Source organism: Malaclemys terrapin, chromosome 9 (assembly GCF_027887155.1).
Source record: "Malaclemys terrapin pileata isolate rMalTer1 chromosome 9, rMalTer1.hap1, whole genome shotgun sequence".
In the NCBI taxonomy this organism is placed as follows: domain Eukaryota; kingdom Metazoa; phylum Chordata; order Testudines; family Emydidae; genus Malaclemys; species Malaclemys terrapin.
Window position 1 is genome coordinate 90,229,693 of NC_071513.1, and position 22,755 is coordinate 90,252,447.

General features: G+C 46.2%; 1 protein-coding gene across 1 annotated transcript in view; it reads right to left on the minus strand.

The window, feature by feature from the left end:
• Window positions 1-22,539, minus strand: part of SLC7A14 (solute carrier family 7 member 14) — a 40,402-nt gene extending 17,863 nt beyond the window's left edge. Inside the window, exons 1-2 of the mRNA XM_054040238.1 lie at window positions 22,239-22,539; window positions 2,581-2,817 (exon numbers count right to left, since the gene is read on the minus strand). Of these exons, the coding sequence (XP_053896213.1) occupies window positions 2,581-2,817; window positions 22,239-22,539 (538 nt within the window). The remainder of the gene's footprint in view (window positions 1-2,580; window positions 2,818-22,238) is intronic.
• Between the last annotated feature and the right edge of the window lie 216 nt (window positions 22,540-22,755).

Here is a 22,755-nt window from a genome sequence, read left to right on the forward strand (position 1 = left end):
CAACATGTGTGTATGTGTGATAAGCACCCCCCTGAAACCATGTAGTGTCCTTATACCTCAGTAGCCAGAGAGAACTTTAGCAAACGCAGAGAATAAAACACAGGTTGTTTTCCATGTGAGGGGTATAAATTAGAGATGGGCTCTGACAGAAGCCCCAGACCTGTTCCCCGCCCAAATTGCAGGGAAGTTCCACTACAGATGCAATTCCCAGCTTCACCCCTTGAGCCTGTCTCTAAACCAAGTCGAACTAGAACACTGGATTGGAACAAGCCAAGCTTTGAGACTGTTTGCATTTGAAGCAAAACATACTGCTTCAAATCCATTGCTAGCACCACTAAAATGATTTATTCTGGCCCCTCTGACTGCATCAAAGAATGCTCCCTCCAGCCAATGAATGTTTTCCAGTTGTGTCACCAGACGGAGAACTCCTCAGCAGTGAGTGAGCCTGCTACAAATTCTGTCACTAGCACAGGGCAAAGCAGCCTACAAAATGCTGTGGAAAGAGTGGAACGGTGAGCACTGCAAACATCAGCTATTGATCAAACGGGGCAGTGAGAAAGATCCAGGATGAGTGGCACTTGGATTGTGTGTTGTGTATCTCAGTGGGTTTGATCATGAGAGTGCAGCGCAGTGCCTGCCTGTGAGTCAAGAGGTCCTTTGCTATAGTCAGCCTGAGCCTGTGAATTCCCTGGAGGCATCTTCCTCAGTTTGTCCACCTCTCCTTTTAATCTTTAGTTTTCTGGGAGTGTTTGCAGCTGGAATCACTGGCGACCGCCCCCCCCCCCCCCGCCTCCTACCAACACTAGGCCCTTTTGAGAGGACCCCAGATTGTGTGGCTTTTTAAATACTGTCTCCACTTTTACACTGCGTTTTGTGAGTTTTTAAACTGCCCTGTGTCTGAGCAGCATGGAGAGAGTCACTGTGTGAATGAAGGAATTAGCAGCAGTATTTTGACATAGTCACTCACAAAGGTCTTTAACTCATGGATTAAGGGCTGGTCTACACTAGGGGGGGGATTGATCCAAGATACGCAACTTCAGCTACGTGAATAGCATAGCTGAACTCGAAGTATCTTGGATCGAATTACCTGGGGTCCAGATGGCGCGGGATCGATGGCCGCGGCTCCCTCGTCGACTGCGCTACCGCCGCTCACTCTGGTGGAGTTCCGGAGTCGACGGTGAGCGCGTTCGGGGATCGATATATCGCGTCTTAACGAGACGTGATATATCGATCCCGGATAAATCGATTGCTACCCGCTGATACGGCAGGTAGTGAAGACATACCCTAAGGTTCCTCCATCATGAGCCAGTGAGGAAACAACAGGCTCCCACTTCCACCTGTGTATCTGCATTAATCAGTACGGGCCTGATCTTGCAAAGTGCAGATTTCAGTGGAAGTTGAGGGAGCTCAACACCATGCAGGATTAGGCCTTAGGTGAGGAGGGAGCACTCACCAGGATTGGCTGGCAGTTTCAGACATCCCTCCTGAAAACCCACCTGTCACATCTCATCTAGAAGCAAAACCAGGCATGGATAAGGCATGGGCCAATGTCAGGCTCAGGCTCAGACTCAGGCCCCATCTATGCCTGGTTTTTCTCCTAGGTGACTATATGCTACAGCAAGGCCTGATGGGAAGGGTGAGACAGGAGAAAAGACAAGCCCACCTTCCTGGTGTAAAGCGGGAATGGGACTTGGGTGGCTCCCCTGTAGTTAGGGCCTGGTGGTCCCCGGCTGATAGGAAGGTGAGGAGAGTCAAAGGAAGGACAGCAGTGGGGTAAGGAAGCTCTCCAAGGCTGGAGGCCTGGTCAGCGCTGGTGTCATTCCCTGCTGAGAAGAAGCTGGGAAGGGAGTCCAGGAAAGATTCTAAGAAGGTTCAGGGTGAGGTAGGGGAAGTTGGATGGAAGAAGCACTGGGAATTGTGAGCAGGGCAGTTTGGAGCGGACAGGCAGACAGCCGCTGCATGGTACAGGGTCAGAGGGCCTGAGTCTGGAGTAGTGGAGGGCCTGGGCTCCCTTACAGTGCCCTTGGGGTGATGGGAAGTCCCTGAAATGAAGGGAAAGGATTCAGAGAGAAGTCATGGCCTCGTGAGAATGAAGGATGGGTTGGCCCCTGGTACAAGAGGTGAAAGTGATGCCTGTAATCAAGGAACAGAACTTGCAGGTCGCACAGACCCTAGGCAGAGGGCTGCTGCCCAAGGAGGGGGCGGGACTTGTTTTGGGCACCTATTAACTGGGCTTTCTTTTGAAAGACTTGTGCTTTAGCTACAGGACCAAAAGCCCAAAAACAACCAGAGCAGGGCTTCCTTCAGAGGAGAGAACCAGAACCACAGAAGGAGGGAACCTTGGGTATGGCAGCACACCTGATGTCAGAGAGGTAAGCTGCTGCCTCACTCCAACTCTACTGGGATGCCTGCAAGTAACTACATGGCAAGACTGCTATTGGCAGAGGTGACTGGGTGGTAAATAGTGAACAGAGCATGCCATCCTTGTCTGATTTCCAAGGAAGTTCCAGTTGCCTCTCAGGCCCCCATTAACACATGTAACTACACATTACATGACAAGAGTATTAATCTAATTCTCACCCAGTCCATTTAATGTTCCAACACTGTCAACCATCCAGTGGCTGATGGTATGATTTGCCAGGGAGTCAAACATGCTGCTCAGGGCACTTGCGCCAGCTGCTGTGCCAATCAGGTACTCCAGGATCAGGTTCCAGCCAATGAAGAATGCCACAAACTCTCCAACTGTCACATAGCTGTAGGTGTAGGCAGAGCCTGTGGTTTTTGGGACACGCACTCCGAACTCAGCATAACAAACACCTGTTTAGAAAGCACAAATGGCCATGAGAAAATGCAGAGTGCTGGACAAAAAGGAGAAAGCTAACTATGGGCTGGGCTGTGTCTGGCTCTTACATGGGTGTTCAGTGTAGGGGAGGCAATGAGCTTTCCTCACATTGCATGGCCTGCATAAAGACCCTGGGCGCAGTCACAGTCCCTCTGCTCTGGGGAGTGCAGGGACTACTCCTTCTCTAATCCCCTTAGGTGCAGAAAGGAGTGGGAAGGAGGTTGGGCCACAGCTGCTGGCCTGCAGCGCACTACCACACGCTACTAATATAACAGAAATAATTATCCTAGGCAGCTCAGCCTGGCCTCCGAAAGGGTTAGGTGGAATTTTGTGTGCACACTCTCCGCAGGCTTTAAGGCCAGAAAGGACCATCCAACCTGACCTGCTCCAAACAAAGGCCAGAGATCTCCACCCAGCTATTCATGATCTCAGGGGCACACGAATGTGGATTTGTGTGGACAAAGCAGGAGGCTGGCTAGCAAATGAACACCTGCAAATGCAATCTGTGCATACATATCCCGCATGTGTGTGTACATGCCAAACGTGGCCTCTCTGAGAGGGTGTGGCAACCCCTGGGAACTCAGAACGGAGTCCATCCATGAGTACTGCTGGTAAACACACAGCATGGAGGGCCAGGGTCTTTGGTTGGCTCCTGAGATAGATAAATATTTCCACGCATGTTATTCAACCAGGCAAAATTAAATTAAAAAAAAGAGAGGAAATCCAATCTGCTTCTCCCTTTATCTGTGGGCTACCATAGCTCTGAGAGCTGGGTAGTAATTTACTATGCTGTCTATTGCTTGTACTGAGAATGAATATCTGGGATACAGGTCTGAGGAACTGTCGTCCATACCTACTATCTGCGAGGAGCTGAAAGAGGATATGGAAAGTCAGACATTTCCCAAGCCCAGGTCTTGACTGCTGCTGTTAGAGTAATAATAGCCTTAGGCTTTTTAAGTAAGATGCTTCTCATGCAGCTTTGGATATAACAGGGATCTGTCAGTCAAACATTTCTTGCTGTGTCTCAAGAGGACTAATAATTATGTTGTAAATAAGAGACAGACGGTGGGGGGAAGAGGGCAGTGAGAGCGACCGAGCCAGTCATGCTAGAACTGAATGACAGTGTATTCCCGTTATTTATTGAGTGATGACTGCGTGCTAGCCCTGTACAAAACCAGCAGAGGACAGTGTCCCTGCCCAGGAGCTTCCAGTCTAAGGGGGCCTGATCCTCAGAAGTGCCGAGCACCTCGGGCCTGATGACGTCAATAGGGCTGGGCTCCCTGCGAAGCAGCTGTGACTCCCTTTGTGCTTGTTTATGAGCATCTGTAAAAAACAATGAGTGAGAATAAGGAACCATTTTACTCGCTTTCCATGCAGCTCCTGTGGTGAGGATGGCACTGCAGGGACAGGCTCTTTAAGAGAGTCCTTGCCCTTACCCCCAACTACCTGTATTCAGCCAGGATGGTGTAACAGAGACAAGGAAAGACTGTCTCCAAGGGGTGTAAGCATTTTTACTTGAAAATCCATTTTCCTTTTTTTTTTTTTAAAGGGGGAGGGAAATTCAATGGCAAATTTTCAGCCAGCCCGCATAAACAGTTCAAAACACCATCAGCAAACCCATAGACTCCTCCCCAAGCACATGACGCATGCACACATGCTGCCAGACTTTGATCACGTGGCATTTTCTGCATATTACTAACCTTAGCAATATACTGCAATGCCACTAGTACCTGTGGGCCTTAGATGTGTGCATAAATACTAGTCAAGCTAATCGGTGTCCTGTTTGTGCATAGGAGGGCAGAAATGGTTTATTTGTATTTCTTACAGGCCCTGACCACCACAGTATTGGGGGTGCCTTGTGCACGGTTAAACAGAGACCCAGGCCTTAGACAGATCAATATCCCATGAGAATCAGCATCCGCTTCAGAAGGAGGAAGAGGAATGCCATTGCCAGCAGGCTAGGTGAGAGGGGAGGCAGATTCAGAAATTATGAAAAAGCCTGAACAAAGCAGTGCACTTTATGGTTCTATCTGAAAGTGGCCAGGTTTGGGCTCAGGGCCGTTTCTGAAGGGAGCAAATTCCAGGGAAGAGGGCTTGCTGCTGAGAACGCCCTAGCCCCATCCAGACAAACACAGGTTGAGTGGCGGTCTCTGATATTTAGGGCTTTGTAGATGGTGACCAGAACCTTGAATATCAACGGAGGGGTTTAACTGTCAGCCACCGATGGAACTCTGAGCACAGACACCCCCCTCAAATACGTGTACAGGCAGACACAGAGGGTGCACGTGCGTTCTCTATGGCAGCAGATTACTGATGCTATCACTGATTCAGTGCTATTCTCTCTCTGTTACGATGGACAAGCTGTTATTAACCCCACTTAGACTAGCAGCACTGGTGCCACTCTTGCTGTCAGAACCTTATTGCTGCAGAACATGCTTCCAACTCTACTGTTTTATTCCAGTGTTTACTGTTTCAGAAGCAGTTACACGCCCCTGGCGAAATCCTGGCCAGGCTGTCTGACACAGGGTACTCTCCGTAGCACCTGGGGCACTGGAGAGGCTGCAATACTGGGAAGATTGCAAGCTTGAGTGAAATTAATTGACCAGTTTTTCTTGGCATTGCTGACACCTGGGTGATAGTTGCTGGGCTAATGAGACAACTAACTCAGTAATTGGGAGAAGATATAACTGGAAGGAACAGGTAGTAAAGGGGGATATTCAGAGGAAAGAAAGTTGTATGGCAGGTTCCTCTTGCTTGGAAACTAAGGATTAAAGGTACCTATGGTAGAAAAGCAAGTGTGTGCTTGTAACAGGCTAGGCAGTGCTCCTCAATGGGGAGCTGATGAGATAGCACCATACTTTGGGCACCTGCCAGAGACCCCAGCCACTGGAAAGTCAGCATGGGGACAGAGGCTGGGATAGTCAAAAGTGCCTAAGTGAGTTAGGAGCACAAATCTTATTTCAATGGCATGCAGGCTGTCTTGAGACTCCCACCCAGCAGCTTTCTGCTCCACTTCTGAGTTTTCTCCAAGCCTACAGAAAGGCCAGGCCAAAGAGTGCTCTGTAGTGGGAGCCAGAGGAGAGAGGCTGAGATTAGGGAGCTCAGTGTATGACCTTGTGTATGTCAAGGACCTGGCAATAACCACTGTGTGCCGCACACTCAGGCAGGCAATTATTCCTATTTGGAGCAAGAATCTGATCAGGCAAGAGCTGTGTGTGAGATGGGTGTACAATAATGCTGCTTTTGCAGGGTTGTGTTCTGTTGTGCTTCATGCTAGAATTAAAGATAGTTGCTAATGGTTCGGAGATTGCTTAAGTATCCCAGGGTGAATTTTGTCAGGCCCTCCTGAGTTGAATGCATCTAACTTATCTAAATAATAACATTCTTTAACCTGTTCTTTCCCTGCTTTAGCTTGTTCCTTCCTCCTCATTAATATTATCATTTTACCTCTCTCTGCTTTTGTTCCCCTCCTCCCCCAATCTGTTATGTCTATTTTGACTTTCTGCTCTTCTGGGTAGGGACTGTCTGTGTGTTTATACAGTGCCTAATGGAAATGGATCCCAATCTCAGCTGGACCTTCTAATGCTATACTACAACTAATAGTAATAACTAGACCCTTAGCAGGGCATTTGCATGAGTGTTCAAGTCTGACACAACCGTAGTTAAGATCAGTGAACAAAGGTCTCCCAAGTGCACCAAAGCTACACCCACTAGGGAAAAAAAAAATCCCCATTCCCCACAGACCAGAATCTGGTGGATTGTCTGAAGGACTGACCTGTGTAGTCCTTAGAATGGCTAAGGTGGCTGGATGCTGATTAGTGGGAACTCTCTTCAGCATCTTCCCAAAGTGTCTAGACACCATTTATTATTTTATTTATACTACTGTTCTGCCCTCTGTTCAATGGGAGTGGCATGGTTGTGTCAAGGGCCAGGGTCAGACTCCAGTGCAGTGGGGGCCTTTTCCAATGATCAGGTGGAATTTTCCTGCAATTTACAACTTCCCCCCAAAGTAATTCGTACCAACTTAACATTTGAGCTATGACTTTATTTCTATTTAGCATGAACTTTCCTACATAGACCCTGCCAGGTGTGCTGCTGCTTCTTCCAGCAGTGATTCATTTGAAAGAAATGTCTTGGAAGGAATATTTTATCACTTTCATTCATCACCTCTGTGAATGGAAACAGGGCTACCTCCATACAGAGTAATAGAATTTAAAGCCAGAAAGGCACAGGTGCTGGAACTAGGGGTGCTGGGGGTGTTGCTGCACCCCATGGTTTGAAGTGGTTTCCATCATATACAAGATTTACAGTTTGGTTCAATGGCTTTCAGCACTCCCAGTATACAAACTGTTCCAGCACCACAGCAGAAAGGACAACTAGATCTAGTTGGACCTCCTATATATCACGGGTCATTAAATACTACCCCTGCATGCAGCCTCTCAACCAGAATTTTAGAGTAAAATATTGCAGCTCTCAGGAGATTAAACTAGTGTGTGCCACAGGCAGAGAACAGGAGGGACGAAGGTGCATCATTGCCTGAGGCCTCCATAATGCCAGGGAGCTGAATAATTTTTGGCTAAGGCCAGTTGCATAAAGGGGCATGTGGAACTGTTGGCAAATCAAGTGCAAGTAGTCTGCTTTTAATAAGGGATGAATTTCCAAGTCCACCCCCTAGAACAGCTCACCACATTCTGCATATCCAATGACCGCCCAATCTTGCAAGCCCTCAGGTCAAACATTTCTTGTTGACTAGAATTGGAGTGCTCAGGGCTTATAGGATCAGGCCCCAAATGCCCATCCAAACTACACAGAATCATTTTAGGGCTTTCTCGTGTCGCTTTAATGTCACATGTGTGATGTGATACTGTGGGCTCTGGAAGGTTCCATAAGAGTGGTAGGGCCTAGGGGCTTTTTGTCTGACCTGGTGCTGAGACAGCTGGAATGCCTTTGTTGGCATAGGAGAACCACTATTAAAACGAGAGGTTAACACCTTTCACAGGAAGGTCCATAGTCCAAAAGTTGGTACAGATGGGAACACTGTCTTCCCTGAGGGCAGCTTGGCTTCACTCCCACTACGAGCATTAGGAGCCAGTGGCCATTGTGAAAGAGGGCAGTTGTGTTTTCCACAGAAGAACATTATCTGTTAACAGAGGCTGAAGAACAATAAGCTTTCAGTTATGAAAAATAACCGTGACAAATGGCCATTAATCACAAAAAGCGCCCAAAAAAAGTCTTCAAATGTAGTCAGCGTGGGAGACTTCAGTGAGCTTTCACGTACTCTTCAAGCTTCCCATATTATTGTTACATTAAGATCATTGGGGACCAAAGAAAAGAGGCCTGATCCAGGGTGCTAAACTTTGTAAAGAACTCCTTTAAAATTTTGTAACTCTAATTAACAGATTTACTTGTAAATTCTTAGAACATTCATTCTGTACTCAGCATAAGTGTTGTGATTTTGGGAGGGATATGCTGTATTCTTCATATTTAACAAACCGAGTTGCTGCTTTAAATGTAAAATTCATCTTCCCACTTAACTGTGTAACTGCCATCTGTGCTTCCATAATAACCATAGTACCATGTTTTCCTTGAGGGGTTTAACAAGTAAAACATGACTTATAGCCATTATTGAGCATTGTGTAGGAAAATGTATTTAATGTTTTACCAGTAATTACTTTTCTTTGCAAATTCAGAACAGTGTTTTGTTTTTAATCAGTTTGGTATCTGAAGGAAAGTGAATTTGTAATTTTATAAAGCCAATGCTCTATAAGAAGTGCAGCTTTTAAACATTCAGTGTAAACGGAAAACTGTTGAATCTTTACGTTAAATGCAATGGCACTTGTGTTCTTGTTTACTGGAGTTTTTGTATGTTTCACACACTTTTTAACTTGCAGAGATAATAGTGCTTTTGAAAATAACACTTGAGTTTTTCTGACATGCAGTCCAAGCTGCAAGAGCAACAAGAAACCCTAATCATCTATCCACATATAAAAAGTCGTTATTCAAAGCTGATTAAAAATGCATGCAATCAGCAAACATAAGACATTAAGAGATTACTACATGCCTGAAAGGTTTATGAAACAGATGACTTAATGGGGGCAGGTATTCTGTTTCACACTCTGCTGGCTTTAAAAATCATCATCCTTCTTTGAGGTTAGCCAATGAAAAGACAAAGTTCAAAGAAGATTGTGCCAGTTTGCGTATGTATCAACAAGAGTGATGACTTATTAATAAGTCTAGATGATCTGAGGTTTTAATTATTCCACTAGAGTTGCCATATGGAATGATAATATATTCTTCTATGCATTGGTTGTATGCATCATAGATATACTGCCATTCATAAATACACCCCCGCACACACACAATCATTGATTTCAGTGGGAGCAGGACTGGGCCTATGTTTGTAGTATATGATCTAGCAGATAAAGTAGTGGAATGGGATACAAGACTTGGCTTCGCTATTGGCTTTCTGGGTGATCTTAGGAAATTCCCTCACTGCTCTGTGCTTCAGTTTCTCTGTATATAAAATAAGGCAAATGATATATTTACTGCCTTTATATAGTGCTCTGAAATCAGTGGAGGAAAAGAACTAACTTTCTATTATGATTTTGTGCCTCTACCTTCTACTGGATAGAATTGGAACGGATCAAGCAGGCATCAAAAGCCCGAGGCTGCTCTTTGGCTTGAGAGGTAGAATCCTGTGCGTTTGGAGCAGGATGGTCTGAGCTCTAACTCTGGTGTGCAGCAGACTGGAAATGTCAAACTCCTGAGTGGGTACAGAATGTCAGCTCTTCAAAGCTCACCTAGTAGGTGGATGAGGCAGCATCAGAGTGATCTGTTGGCTATTGCCAACCACAAGAGATCAAAAATCACGAGTCAGGCCCCCTAAAATCATGATTTTAGCCCAAAGAATTAAGACTTTTTTTTTAAAGATCATACTTTTCTTTTGGTGTTTTTTTTTTTTTTTTTTGGAAACTTCCTCCCTGGCCCTGCCATCCCCAGCATCTGTGTGACCATTAGTATTGCCCACTCTCCCAAATCTATGGGATAAAGTGCCTTTGGCCCCTGATGCAGAAGCTCTCACCTTCACATCTGTCCATCCACCTGCCCAGGAATTAATCCTGTCCCCCCGCAACCCTCAAAAGTTCAGCCCCCACCTCTACTCTTCCTGGGGTTCTTCATACCCTCTCTGAGGCTGGGGGAGGAGTTGCAGCGTAGTCCCCTCTCCCTTTGTAGATTGGGGGTGGCAGTTCCGGGGGCACTTCATCCCCCTCTGCCCCCATCCAAGGCAGATGTGGGAGGGGGGAGGAGCAGCAGAGGTGCCCTGTCGCTGTTGCTCACAGGAGGGGAAGGAGAGAGCAGAGCTGCGCTGGGCTCTTTGCTTCCTCTCCCTGTGAGAACGGTGACTGAAGGGGAGATGAGTGCTGGCTTCCAGCAGGGCTCAACTTTGTGATGGGCATGGAGCATCTCGCGTCATTGCCAGATGAGCTCCAGCACCCTCTGAAACCCCGTTACTCATGGAAAACATCACAACAGTTGGCAATACTGTGTGTCACCTGATGCACAGATAGGTGTCAGCAGCAAAGTGGCTAATATGTTTGACCATATCTGAAATATATGAAAAATGATGGGGAACACAATATGTACATGACTCCAAACACACTGTTCTTGCCACTAGAATGTAGGGTGTGAGCACTGGTTGTTCCAGACAGGGCCGTCTCCAGGGTTTTGGCCGCCCCAAACAGCCAAACAAAAACAAACAAAAAGCCGCGATCTGTGGCGGCAATTCGGCGGGAGGTCCTTCGCTCCGAGCAGGAGTGAGGGACCGTCCGACGAATTGCCGCCGAACAGCTGGACGTGTCGCCCCTCTCCAAAGTGGCCGCCCCAAGCACCTGCTTGGTAAGCTGGTGCCTGGAGCCGGCCCTGGTTCCAGAGGAAGTGGAACTAGTGCACAGGGGAACCTTTGTGGTTGTGGCTGGAGTGAGGGGAACCCATGAAAGCTGCTGTGCTCTAGAAGAGGCTGGTTGCAATGACTGTTTAAGGAGTGGCCTGACTGGGGACCAGCTAATAAAATGGTTTCTAATAAGCTTCTCAAGAGAAGTGCTGTGCAAAAGTCCTTAACGCCCACATCAGTTTAGTTTCCATTAGGAAAGAGCAACTGTGAAAACCATGCTCCTCTACAGATTCTCCTGCCCCCTTCCAATGATGCCCTGGGGAGATGGGGTCACAGTAGGCTTCCCTGTTGGCTCCCTCAGCAGATGGAGTGGGTCAGTTGGCCACCTCCAGAAGATCTTGGCAGGAAAGGATTCAAGTCATAGGCAACCCAGAAGACAGCAACAGGTAAGCGAAAGGCTTTGAGGTTTGACAAGAAGATCAGGAGGTGAGGGGAAGAAAAGGATGAGGAAGCCAAATCAGGGAATATCACCAGGTTTGTTAGGAATTATTGGGGTTCTCATCCCTCTAAATCTCCCTCCCCTCTGAGTCTCCCAGTGACCGTAAAGAGCTGAGAAGTTAAGTGACCCAAAGCTGCTACTTCAGCTTTGCAAAATCTATGCAAGCAGAAGTGTTTTACATAGGAGCTGTGTCTGCCAGTTAAACACCGTGCAGTGGTGTTCTTCCCCCAGTGTAAATCAAGAGCAACACTTCTGAAGCTAGTTGAATTACACTGGTGCAAAAATGGTGTACGAGGAGATTGGTTCCTCAACTTCCCCTAGTGGTGCTCTCTCATTTTGCGTGAGGTCATGAATGTTGTGTTAGAAGCATTCGATCAGGACAACTTAAGCCGAACACTTCAGTTTTGTAAAATCAGGGTCTCGTAATCATTAAAGTATTTGTAGAAGTTATGTTGGGTGTGTGTTGTACTTAACCTAGACATTGCAACATCTTTCTAATGCTGGAGACCCAGAAAGTGCAACTAACTAGAAACAAAAATCCTTTTAGATCATGTTTTCCATAAATATAGTCAAAAAGAGAGGATCACTTATGCCCCAATCCTCCAGACAGTTGGCATATGGTTAACTTTACTTGCGTGAATAGCCCCATTGAAACCAATAGGACTCTTAAAACTGATTCCCAAGTGTAAGTGTTTGAAGGATTGGGACCTTGTTGTTTGGCTTTTGTTTTGATTTACAAAAATTACTCGGTTACTAAAATAAAAAAACTGCCCTTTGCAAAACACCTCCCTGAAAGCAACCTACTATCTCCATTAAATGCTGTTTACCTTCTCATTGCTAAACAAGTTTCTGAGGGGTTCCCAGTACTTGTGGATTATAGACTTTCCACAGAATCCAATTATTTTGCCCCACGCCATTCTGTGTACATGGCAGGAATACAGTTCTTCATTTAGTGATGTAGGAAACATGCAGATGAAGTCGTGCTCCAAATTTGTAAATGGAGTGTTTGCAAACAGAAGACACGGTACATCTCCCTGCAATGTTCCTTTGAATTCTGAATTAGATTTTTTTCCAATGGGGGGTGATTGCTGGCTTTCTACAGAAAACATACCCACAAAACAGCTGTTTGGGAGAACAATCTTTTTCAGTTTCAGAGTAACAGCCGTGTTAGTCTGTATCCGCAAAAAGAAGAACAGGAGTACTTGTGGCACCTTATCATTTTTCTTCCATCCATTTTTTGCCCCCCTTGAATCTCAGCTGCAGCTTGTAATTAGTATAACAATCATTACGCTGGTTTAATTATATTGTTACTGATATTATTCAGGAGCAAAAAACCCAAACCACTCAGCTGTGTTTTCAGCAGACAGGCTGTTTAAATAGTTGGGAACTATTTTATAGCTTTATTTAAATCTCCATTCTTTGACTTCTTGTTTGGGCTAAACCTTACATGAGGCAGCCAGCAGCTTCACATCGAGCATCCGAAGTATCCTGCCTTGCAGTAAACAGTGGCTCAGGGTGGATCTGAGCGTCTTGAGTAACAGGTGGCATCCTGCTTTGAGATGTTGGGTCACTGGCACAAGTGACTTCCCGCTTTGCAGCACAGAATGGCTCAGGATGGGTTGTCTCAGCACCCTAAGGTGCTTTCCTGCTTCTCTGATTTAGAGCAGTTTGACAACAGCTTCTGTTGCTAGCTATTCCATGTGACTGCTGGAAACAGGTGTTTAGCTGGCTTGTGGGCTACGCAAGCAGATGATGCCCATGGATCCTGCTGCCTTTGGAATGTGTTGTCCTCCTTCCTTGCTTTCATATGGGGGATGGCCTGAGACAATTTGAGTTAAACATTCATTGAGATCTAAGCATGCTGAAGAAGTCACCAAATAGCTTTGCTTGAAATAGAGCCTAGCATCCTCAACGTGGAGAATGTCGGGATTTATTGTACAGCTTCCTGGGTGGTTGGGATATATTGTTTACAAGATATAAGTGAGGACATAGGGATAAGCCACTCATCAGCTATCTCACCTCTCTGCATGACAAAAGATGCATCGTAACTGAGACTAGCCTGAATTTAACTGGTATGGATGCTGAGGGCTGAATGCTAAATAGAAATTAGGAGCCTAATTCCTTTTGAGTTTTTTAGCTTGCTTATTAGCAGGTGGTGGCCTCTGTTGGTGCTAGTTAAGGGGTGTGTGTGTGTGTGTGTGTGTGTGTGTGTGTGTGTACACACTTTCTAGGTGATGTCCATACTAGGGGATTTTATATACACACAAATCCCATGGAAGCTATTACTGCTTCAGCTGATCCCATGTTAACATTGGTGGGAGCCCTAGGAGTAGAAGAGGCTCCTGGCTTCCATGAGACCATGGCAAAAATATCTAAGCTCTGAATATACCAGTACTTATCTGGTTGCTACCGTCCGTGTAGCTGCACCATTGCTGATGGTGGCTGTGATGCGAGTACTAATTTTTCTAGTGTACAGAAAACTTAAGACAAACAAACGCATTAGCTCTGAGGCAGGGCGCTGACTACTTTGATATGAAGAAAGCGATGTTTTGGACAGTGTTGGGCATGTGAACGCTCTTAGAACTTCTGCTTTTGCTCACCTGACCCTTACTCACCTTGACAAATGGGAATACCAGCCACAGACACTCATGGTTCAGTATGAATTTCTTACCAGCAGTGATGGAGGAAGCACTCAGGGCAGGCTCCAGGCACCAGCTAAAGAAGCAGGTGCTTGGGGCGGCCAATACCCAGGGGCAGCACTCTGGCCGCTATTGGGGCGGCACGTCCAGGTCTTCGCTGGCAATTCAGCGGCGGGTCCCTCAGTCCCTCTCTGAGCGAAGGACTTGCCGCTGAAGAGTGGAGTGGTGCAATCGTGCTGCTGCGGCTTGCTTTCTTTCTTTCTTTTTTTTTTTTTTTTTGCTGCTTGGGGCAGCAGAAAACCTGGAACCGGCCCTGGAAGCACTAAATCATTTATGCTACAATATTTGTGGTGTAATTGGTATGTCTTTTCATCAAGCGAATGCAATCCTGGTGCATATGGCTGGCTAGATATTTAATTCCTGCCGTAAGGATCCACTCGAGTGATTCCTAGCTTACTCCTATCCAAATGGTCACTGCACTCGGATTCCCAAGAGGGAACTCTATAAATAAGTACATGCATAGAAGAGAGGTCTCTGTCCTGCAAAGACAGGACAAGTGTTGCTAGGCATATTGACACCAATGCAGGTCAGTCGGATAACTGGCTCTAACAGGCTGGATCGTGCTTTACCTGCAGGTAAAGTGGCACTCGGGAAGTATGGAACTCTTCCTTACTTCTGAACACAGCAGAGTACCCAGCTGTGTGTTGAAGCAACACTGGCTGTTAGAAGTCTTTGCATTATGCAGCTTTATGATGGGTTTGCTTTTATGGGGATACAGGGTAGGAACCTGCATAGTGGGGGAGGACTTTAATATGACACAGTGACTGCAGCTGCAATAAAATAATCCCGCTCAGCTTTTTAAAAACTAAGGCCTTGAAGAGAATAATTGATGCTATTTTTTTAAGTGCAATTGAACTTTGAGCTAAATTCTACTCTCCCTTATATTCTTGACTCAAGTCACACCGGCGTAACTCCTGTGAACAGAGAAGTTTCACCCTATATTGTAAGGTGTTCCTAGAACCACCAGAGAGGAATAGCAGACTTGGGTTCTGGCTTCTTAGCATCATTAGAACCAAATTCTGCTCTGTTCCCCTGGTTTAAATCCACAGTAACACAGGTGATGTTGATACATTTACTTCTAACGTACTTACCAGTCAGTGGTGGTGGGGGGGATGTCTTCTTTTGTATAAGCAAAAGGCTGAACCAATTGCCATAGCAGGCTTTGCAAACTAAGGGCTAGTCTAAACTAGAGATTGTTGCACAAGTGCAGCCGCACTAATATAGACGCCTAGTGTAGGTGCACGGCATTGGTGAAAAATAGGCCTGGCATTGGTGTGACTTATTTTAGTAAGGGAGAACCTGCACCTGTTGTCACAGGACTGGGTTATAACTTGGGTTCCTGTTGGCTATAGGAAGCCATTTAGCATCTCTTGGAAACAAATACACTGAAAACCCAGCAGGGAGCAGCCTGCTGACTAGAGGATGAAGTCCTGTTCATTGCTGAGCCAGCTGATCCACTTCACTAGCACACACCATGTTTGTGAAGTGCCTTAAGGTACCTGGATAATACTGCTACATAAGGGCAAAATACTACTCTAATTTATCTGTCACCCATGAACTTTAGGAGTTCTGCTAGATGGGACTGGGTTCAAACCAAATCCCCTCTTTATCTAGAGAGACCTCAACCAAATCCCTTGTATCTGAGGTGACCAGCGTCCGCCTCTGGAAAAGTTCAGATTCTACCATTGGCCCATTCTGAAGCTGAACCAATGATTTTGTAATAAGTGGAACTACACTGATTATGGAAGACTTCAAGGACTTTGGAAGGGAGCTGAAGAAGAAGAGCCCATGAGATATTTTCAGAGATCCTTCCAGTCCCATGAGCAAGAGAGAGGAAAGCAGAAAATACTGGCGATGAACCATTGGCTGTATGACTGGCGTAAGGCTGAAGGTTTTGGTTTTGTGGAGCATTAGGCCCCTTTCCAATGGGGGAGAAGGCTTTTTTTGGTCAGCCAGAAGGGTATTAAACTAACAATACAAGGGGAGGGTGCTAAGAAGACACCTGCAGTTCAAACTCGGCGTGTTAAAGGCAAATTGAATCAATGTGACAGAGTGTGAAAAGAAGTTTGTTGCTTATTTACCACTACTAGGAGACAAGAAGAGTGGACAGTCTCATTGATGAGAAGAAATCTGAGATGACTGGCATTACTGAAACCTGATAGGACAATTTGCATGATTGAAATGTTAAAATCATTGATTATAACCAAGGCTGGGCTCCAGCTTTTTTGCTGCCCCAAGCGGCGGGGGGGGGGGGAGGAAATGATAAAGCCGCGATTGGTGGCACTTTGGGGGCAGGATCCAAGAGGGACCCGCCGCCCAAGACCTGGACGTGCCACCCCTTTGCATTGGCTGCCCCAAGCACTTGCTTCCTGCGCTGGTGCCTGGCGCTGGTTATAACCAGTCCAGGAAGGATAGAGTGCATACAGAGGGTGAGTGTGTGTGTGTGTGGGCCACTCTGCATTAGAGTACCTCTTCTAGAGTTTCTGATAACTCAAAAGTGCAGGATCTTGAATGCACATGGATCAATGTACTGACTAACAAAGCCCAGGAGGAGTACTAATGGTGTTCTGCTACAGATCACCTAATCAAGGATGAGTTGTTACTTAGACACGTGTCCGTAAGGGGTGGAAAGAAAAACTGTTATAGGGGGCTTCCGTTTAGGAGACCTATGCTGGAGGCCTCATGCAGCCCCTACTAAAATATCAGAGTTTCTACAAAGTATAGATAATTTTCTAGCACAAAAGGTTGTACATCCAACATGAGGTAGCTATTTTAGACCTTATGATGGATAAAGATGAATTAATCACTGGACTGGAAGTTAGTGGCTGCTTAGGGACCAGTGATCAGGACCTCCTGACATTCAATAAGGGCAAAGAGGTCAGTTCCAACAGTAATATATTTGGTGCATCAAAAAGGGCTAACTTCTCCAAGCAGAGGAAAAATTTCAACAGAAAACGTGAACAAAAATTGGCAGCTCTTTAAAAAGAGTTGTAGATAGTCAGTCAAAAAGCCACAATTCCAAAATCACACAGGACAACTTTGGCTTAAAGCCCATCTTGATTCAGTAGTGAAGTGAAGGCAGCAGTTAGAAAAAAGTAATATATAACAAAGGGGGAAATAGATAGCCGTTTAACTTTCTGCGCTTAACTTGAAACTTATAAGGGAAGCTAAAGACATCAGGGGAGAAAAAATCTATAGCTAGCATGGCTAAGGACAAGAAGAAAGCTTAAGTATATTAGGAACAAAAGAAATCCTAGCAATGGTATAGGCCTTATTAGATTGAAATGACAAAATTGTTAATGATGCAGAAAAGAGAGCTGTATTAATGTTTCCGTTCTGCATTTGGAAAGAAGCAGGAAGGATGTATTTGTATCCTATGAGGAAACGCTATTTCACTAGGAGGGTGGTGAAGCACTGGAATGGGTTACCTAGGAAGGTGGTGGAATCTCCATCCTTAGAGGTTTTTAAGGCCTGGCTTGACACAGCCCTAGCTGTGATGATTTAGTTGGTATTGGTCCTGTTTTCAGCAGGGGGTTCTAATTATCTAATTATGGAGATATACCTATCTCATAGAACTGGAAGGGACCTTGAAAGGTCATCAAGTCCAGCCCCCTGCCTTCACTAGCAGGACCAAGTACTGATTTTTGCCCCAGATCACCAAGTGGCCCCCTCAAGGACTGAGCTCACAGCCCTGGGTTTAGCAGGCCAATGCTCAAACCACTGAGCTATCCCTCCCCCTAATATTAAGGGTTGGACTAGATGACCTCCTGAGGTCTCTTCCAACCCTAATATTCTATGATGAAGTGCATGCGGGTCAACTGGTAACTGAGGCGGATCTACATTAAACCTTTTAAAATCAACATGTCCAGATAACTTGTGCCAAAGAGTCCTAAGAGTTAGCTGAGAGAGTTCTGACCTACTGATAATTTTGAATAAATCTTGGAATATTTGGAAAGTTCCAGAAGACTGGAGGAGTGGTAATATTCAAAAAGGGCAAGCAAGATCACCCAGGTAACTATAGCCCATTTAACCTGACATCGATTCTGGATAAAATAATGAAAAAACTGATATGGGAGTCTGTTAATAAAGAATTAAAGGATAGGAATATAAATAGTTAACTGAAAACTAAACACCAATGTCTGAAGTACCGTATATGTTTAGAGCACTGCTAAATGTTAAGTGAAAAATCAACCAAGATAACCAGCTACATGTACAGCCCTTTCTGGCTCCTTCACCCTGATGCAGTTTGACTTTCCAAGATTGTGTTTGTTATAAATAACAGAACTGTCAACAATCAAACAAGGAAATGGCTAAAGAGTCTATCAAAACAGATTCATATTCTTAGGAAAATGTTTTTCCAGGGCTACAAAAGCAAGAAGAACAGTAAATATGTCAGACTACATGTAAATAATATTAAGGTTAAGACATAATCCCACAGAAAGTTGCAAGACACAGCACTCTTGTACCTAGGGGAGAAAACCCACTTTGAAGCAAGCATGCTTCACTCTCCAAACAGACTTATTTCAAGCTCTCCAGGCTTTTAAGTTTACTGTGGCTGAGGCTGCATGATTGGAAAAAGTCTGAAGAAGAAAATATGGACATCAGGAAATAATAAAAATACCAAATGCTAGCTGCTATCTCTGAGAAAAATAGGCAGTTAAGCTTGTTGTTTCATTGTGGTGGTGGGGAATCTGAGTCTTTTTTTGGTCTCAGATAAACATTCAAATCTGCCAAGCAAAAAGCCTGCATTTAATCATGTCTAGTTTATTTGTTCTAGGATCCCACTTTTTTTTTTTTTTTTTTGGTCCCAGCTTTGTTTGTAAGGGAAGAGGGAATGGTAACTTCCAGAAAATACTGCACTTGAATGGAAAGTTTTTATTCACGTTAGTATCTTGTAACTTTCTATCATCTCCTTGTCTGTCAACAGAAACAAAATCTGCATTGATGCTATGAGATGACTGACTTCAGTGCAGTTCCTAGTGGGACAGAGTCTCCCACATTAAATATCTCCACTGCAAATGGCCTTAAGGCTAGACTTTCAAAAGAGCTCAGCCTGGTGGTGCTGAGCTCTTGAAAATCTAGCTTCAACTATGGATATAAGGCATTTGAAAATCTGTTCCCTACAGGGCATGCTTGTTAGCAGTCTCAGTATTGAGGCCAAGAAATGGAGGAAGTATGAAAACTGAAGAAAGGGGGCACTTACAGTGGTAGTGCTGATTAGGACTGATGGGGGAGATATTGCAGGAAGTTCCCATGTGGCTGTCCTTCAGTTCAGGACTGCCAAGCCAACACTCTTCACGAGCACTAAATCCACACACAATTTAATACTGAAAAATATTTGTTACATTTCCATGACTGGTAAGAGTTCAATTTTATGGTTCTTATTTTAGAGTGTGTGTGTGTGTGTGTACACACACGCATCCACACCACTCCCCCCTGCAAGATGGAATTGCATCTGCTAAGTGTGCGTGATTGTTGCCTGCTTAGATTCACAAGGGGGACTTAGGTGTTGCAATGCCTAGCTTTTAGGCTCCCAACACTTGGTGGCATTCATAACCCCAAGTTAGGCACCCAGGTTCTCCACATGCTGTGTGTGCCTAACAAAGAGACTCTCAGAAGCCAGCGTGCTGAGTATGGTTAGCTTAGGCAGCTCCCCAAAGAAATACTGAAGAGAGCTGCAGCCAAAGCCCCACTCCTGAGAAGGACTTAACATCTAAATTAAATAGAGGCGACTCTCTCTAGTCAGGGTTCACAGCTGTGAGTCCTCTTCTAGAGATAGACATGGAGGTATATCCTGCAGAGGCCTGCAAGTTCCGGTGTAATTTACATTTACTGCTGATTTACCCCAGTGTCTCTGTTACTGTGGATTTTAACCAGGGTGACAGAGCAGAACTTGGCTGTAATGTTAAGAAGCCAGAACTCTCATCTGCTATTCCTCTATAATGGTTCCAGGAATGCCTGACAATCTAGGGTGACATTCTCTCCAACACTGGTGTAACACCTGTGGCCTTCAGTGGGAGCTGAAGTCTTATAAGGAAGAGGAAAATTTAGCTCAATGTGTGGTCGCAATGGAAGAGAATAAAGCTACTATTATATTTTCTAAGGCTTTAGTTTTAGAAGCTGAGTGAGACACTTGACCGTAACTGTGTAAGTACAAGAAGCCTTTGCCACTTCTCACCATTTTTTTACCCAACACCCATGTAAAAACAAGCCCATCAATATCCGAATCTGCTATAGCAGAGGTCTTAAACTCAAATGGCCACGAGGGCCACGTGAGGACTAGTTCATTGGCCCAAGGGCCGCATTACTGACACCTCCCCCCGCTGCCCTCGGCTCCGCCCCCACTCCACCCTTTCCATGAAGCCCTGCCTCTTCCCACCCCTTCCCTGCCCCCATTCCAACCCCTTCCCCGAAATCCCCACCCCAACTCTGCCCCCTCCGTGCCCCCAGGGGGTGCCGGAGGGTGTGGGGTTTGGTGGGGGCTCAGGGCAGGGAGTTGGGGTGTGGGGTACAGGAGGGGGTCAGGGTGTGGTGGGGCTTGGGATGCAGGAGGGGTGCAGGGTGAGGCAGGGGGTCAGGATGCAGCATGTAGCAGGGGAGTTGGTGCAGGAGGGGTGCAGGGTATGGCAGGGGGTTGCGGTGCAGGAGGGGTGCGGCATGGGGCTCAGGGCAGTGGGTTGGGATGTAGGAGGGGTGCAGGGTTCAGCAGGGGGCTCAGGGCAGGGGGTCAGGGTGCAGGAGGGGTGCGGCATGGGGCTCAGGGCAGTGGGTTGGGATGTAGGAGGGGTGCAGGGTTCAGCAGGGGGCTCAGGGCAGGGGGTCAGGGTGCAGGGTTCAGCAGGGGGCTCAGGGCAGGGGGTTTGGCTGCAGGAGAGGTTCGGGGGCAGGATCTGGCCTGGCGCGTACCGGGAGCAGGGCAGGCTGCCTGTCTGTCTGTCTGTCCTGCACCGCTCCGGAAAGTGGCTGGAACGTGGAGAAGGGGGGGCGGAGGGGCACAGGCATGTGTGTTGCTGTTGCTTCAGGCAGCACCCTCAGCAGCTCCCTTTGGTCGGGAATGGGGAACCGCGGCCAATGGGAGCTGCTGGGGGCACTGCCTGAAGCAACAGCAACACCTACCCCTCCGCCCCACATTCTAGTCTCTTCCCGGAAAGGAAGCCTGCCCTGTCCCCAGTGCACGTCCGGCTAGAGGTAAACACTGGGGGAGGGCGGGGGGGGGGGCTGCGAGGGGCTTGCGGGCCACAGAAAATAACCCCAAGGGCCGCGTATTTGAGACCCCTGTGCTATATAATGCAGAGACTTCTCTTAACAGCCAGTGTTAGAACATCTTTACAGTTCAGTGGTAGTGAACAGAAAGGACAAATACCAAAAATAATGAGATAATGTGGAAAGCACAAATCAATCCATATACTTGGCTGTATTCATTCACTTCTCTTTCTCCTTGAAAGTATCCAACCTTCTTTAGAAGTGTTTAAATGACTTGTGACAGGTTTATGGGGCTGCTTCGTCATTAGTCTGTGCCTGGTTTATGAATTAAGACATGTAAAATTCCAGCTGGTCTTTTAAGTGTAATGGCTGAGGACTTCAAGTCTACCGTATACAGGCCACCAGGCACGTATCAAAAGGAAACTAAGTTTGGTCGCTACCATCTTATTCAGGATACACCCCAGCAACCTAGAGATTAGATGAGAGGCTTTATCTCCTCCTTGCAATTCCCCTAGCTCTTCAGCCACTCTAAAATACTTTCAGCTCAAAAGTCTGTTTATTACTGAAAAAGTCTAAACACAATGGCTAGTATTTGTTGTTTTCATGTGGTTCTTGTCACACACATGGTGAGACAATGGACGTTTTCTGCATGCCTAATTTGCATGCACACCTGAGGTAAATGGGCATGCAGATACACCCCCAAACAACCCATAGGTTTGTGCAGTTGCCAAGATGGGCCCCCACTCATAGCAGCTGCACAGACAAATGCATGGAAACGGTTTCCCCTCCCCCCTGTATGAATTCTGACAATCGGGGTCTTTGTCTGTTGGTGACCTGATCCTACAAGGTGAGATGGATGCCCTCATTTGCCAGTGGCTTCAGTGAGAGTTGCCTATGCTCAGCACCTTGCAAGCTTAGACCCTTGGTTATTAAAAATAATTGCATCTTTAATGCAGAAGGCAAAACATACACCATTAAATTAGGGGCTCAGCTCTCCCTGACTGACTTCAGTGGGCTATACACAAGAGTAAGGGCTGCAGGATAAAGTCCTAAGTAGAAGCTAACATTTATTTTTATCTCTTACAACTGATCTGAACGACTCACCTGACAAAATGGAGGCAACTGCTGCAATGATGAAGGAAACAATAACCCCAGGCCCAGCCATCTCCTTAGCAACCAGCCCAGATACTACATACATTCCAGTGCCTACACAGCTTCCAACTCCAAGGGAAACCAGGTCCATTGTAGTGAGCACCTGGGCTAGCTTGGTCCCATGAGAGGTGGTGGTGCCCGTCCCCTCCAGCATTGACTCCACAGGTTTGGTGCGTAGGATTCTGGAGTGCATGGCGTACCATGTGGCACCCCACTGGATCCTCCTGGGGTCCAAATAGGAGAAGAAGCTCATTGTAACGATGGGGTATTGAGACAAGACAGGAGACTTCAGCAGAGTTCAACAACAAACTTCAACAGCATCAACTTCGGCTAACAGCCCTTTTCAGAGAAGGTGTAGCACAACTTGAAGCCACATTCTTGCATACAAAACTTTTAGTTCGCTTTTTGGGTCTGTAAAAGAGAAGAAACATGTACTCACACACGTTTAGGGGCGCTTATAGGAAAAACA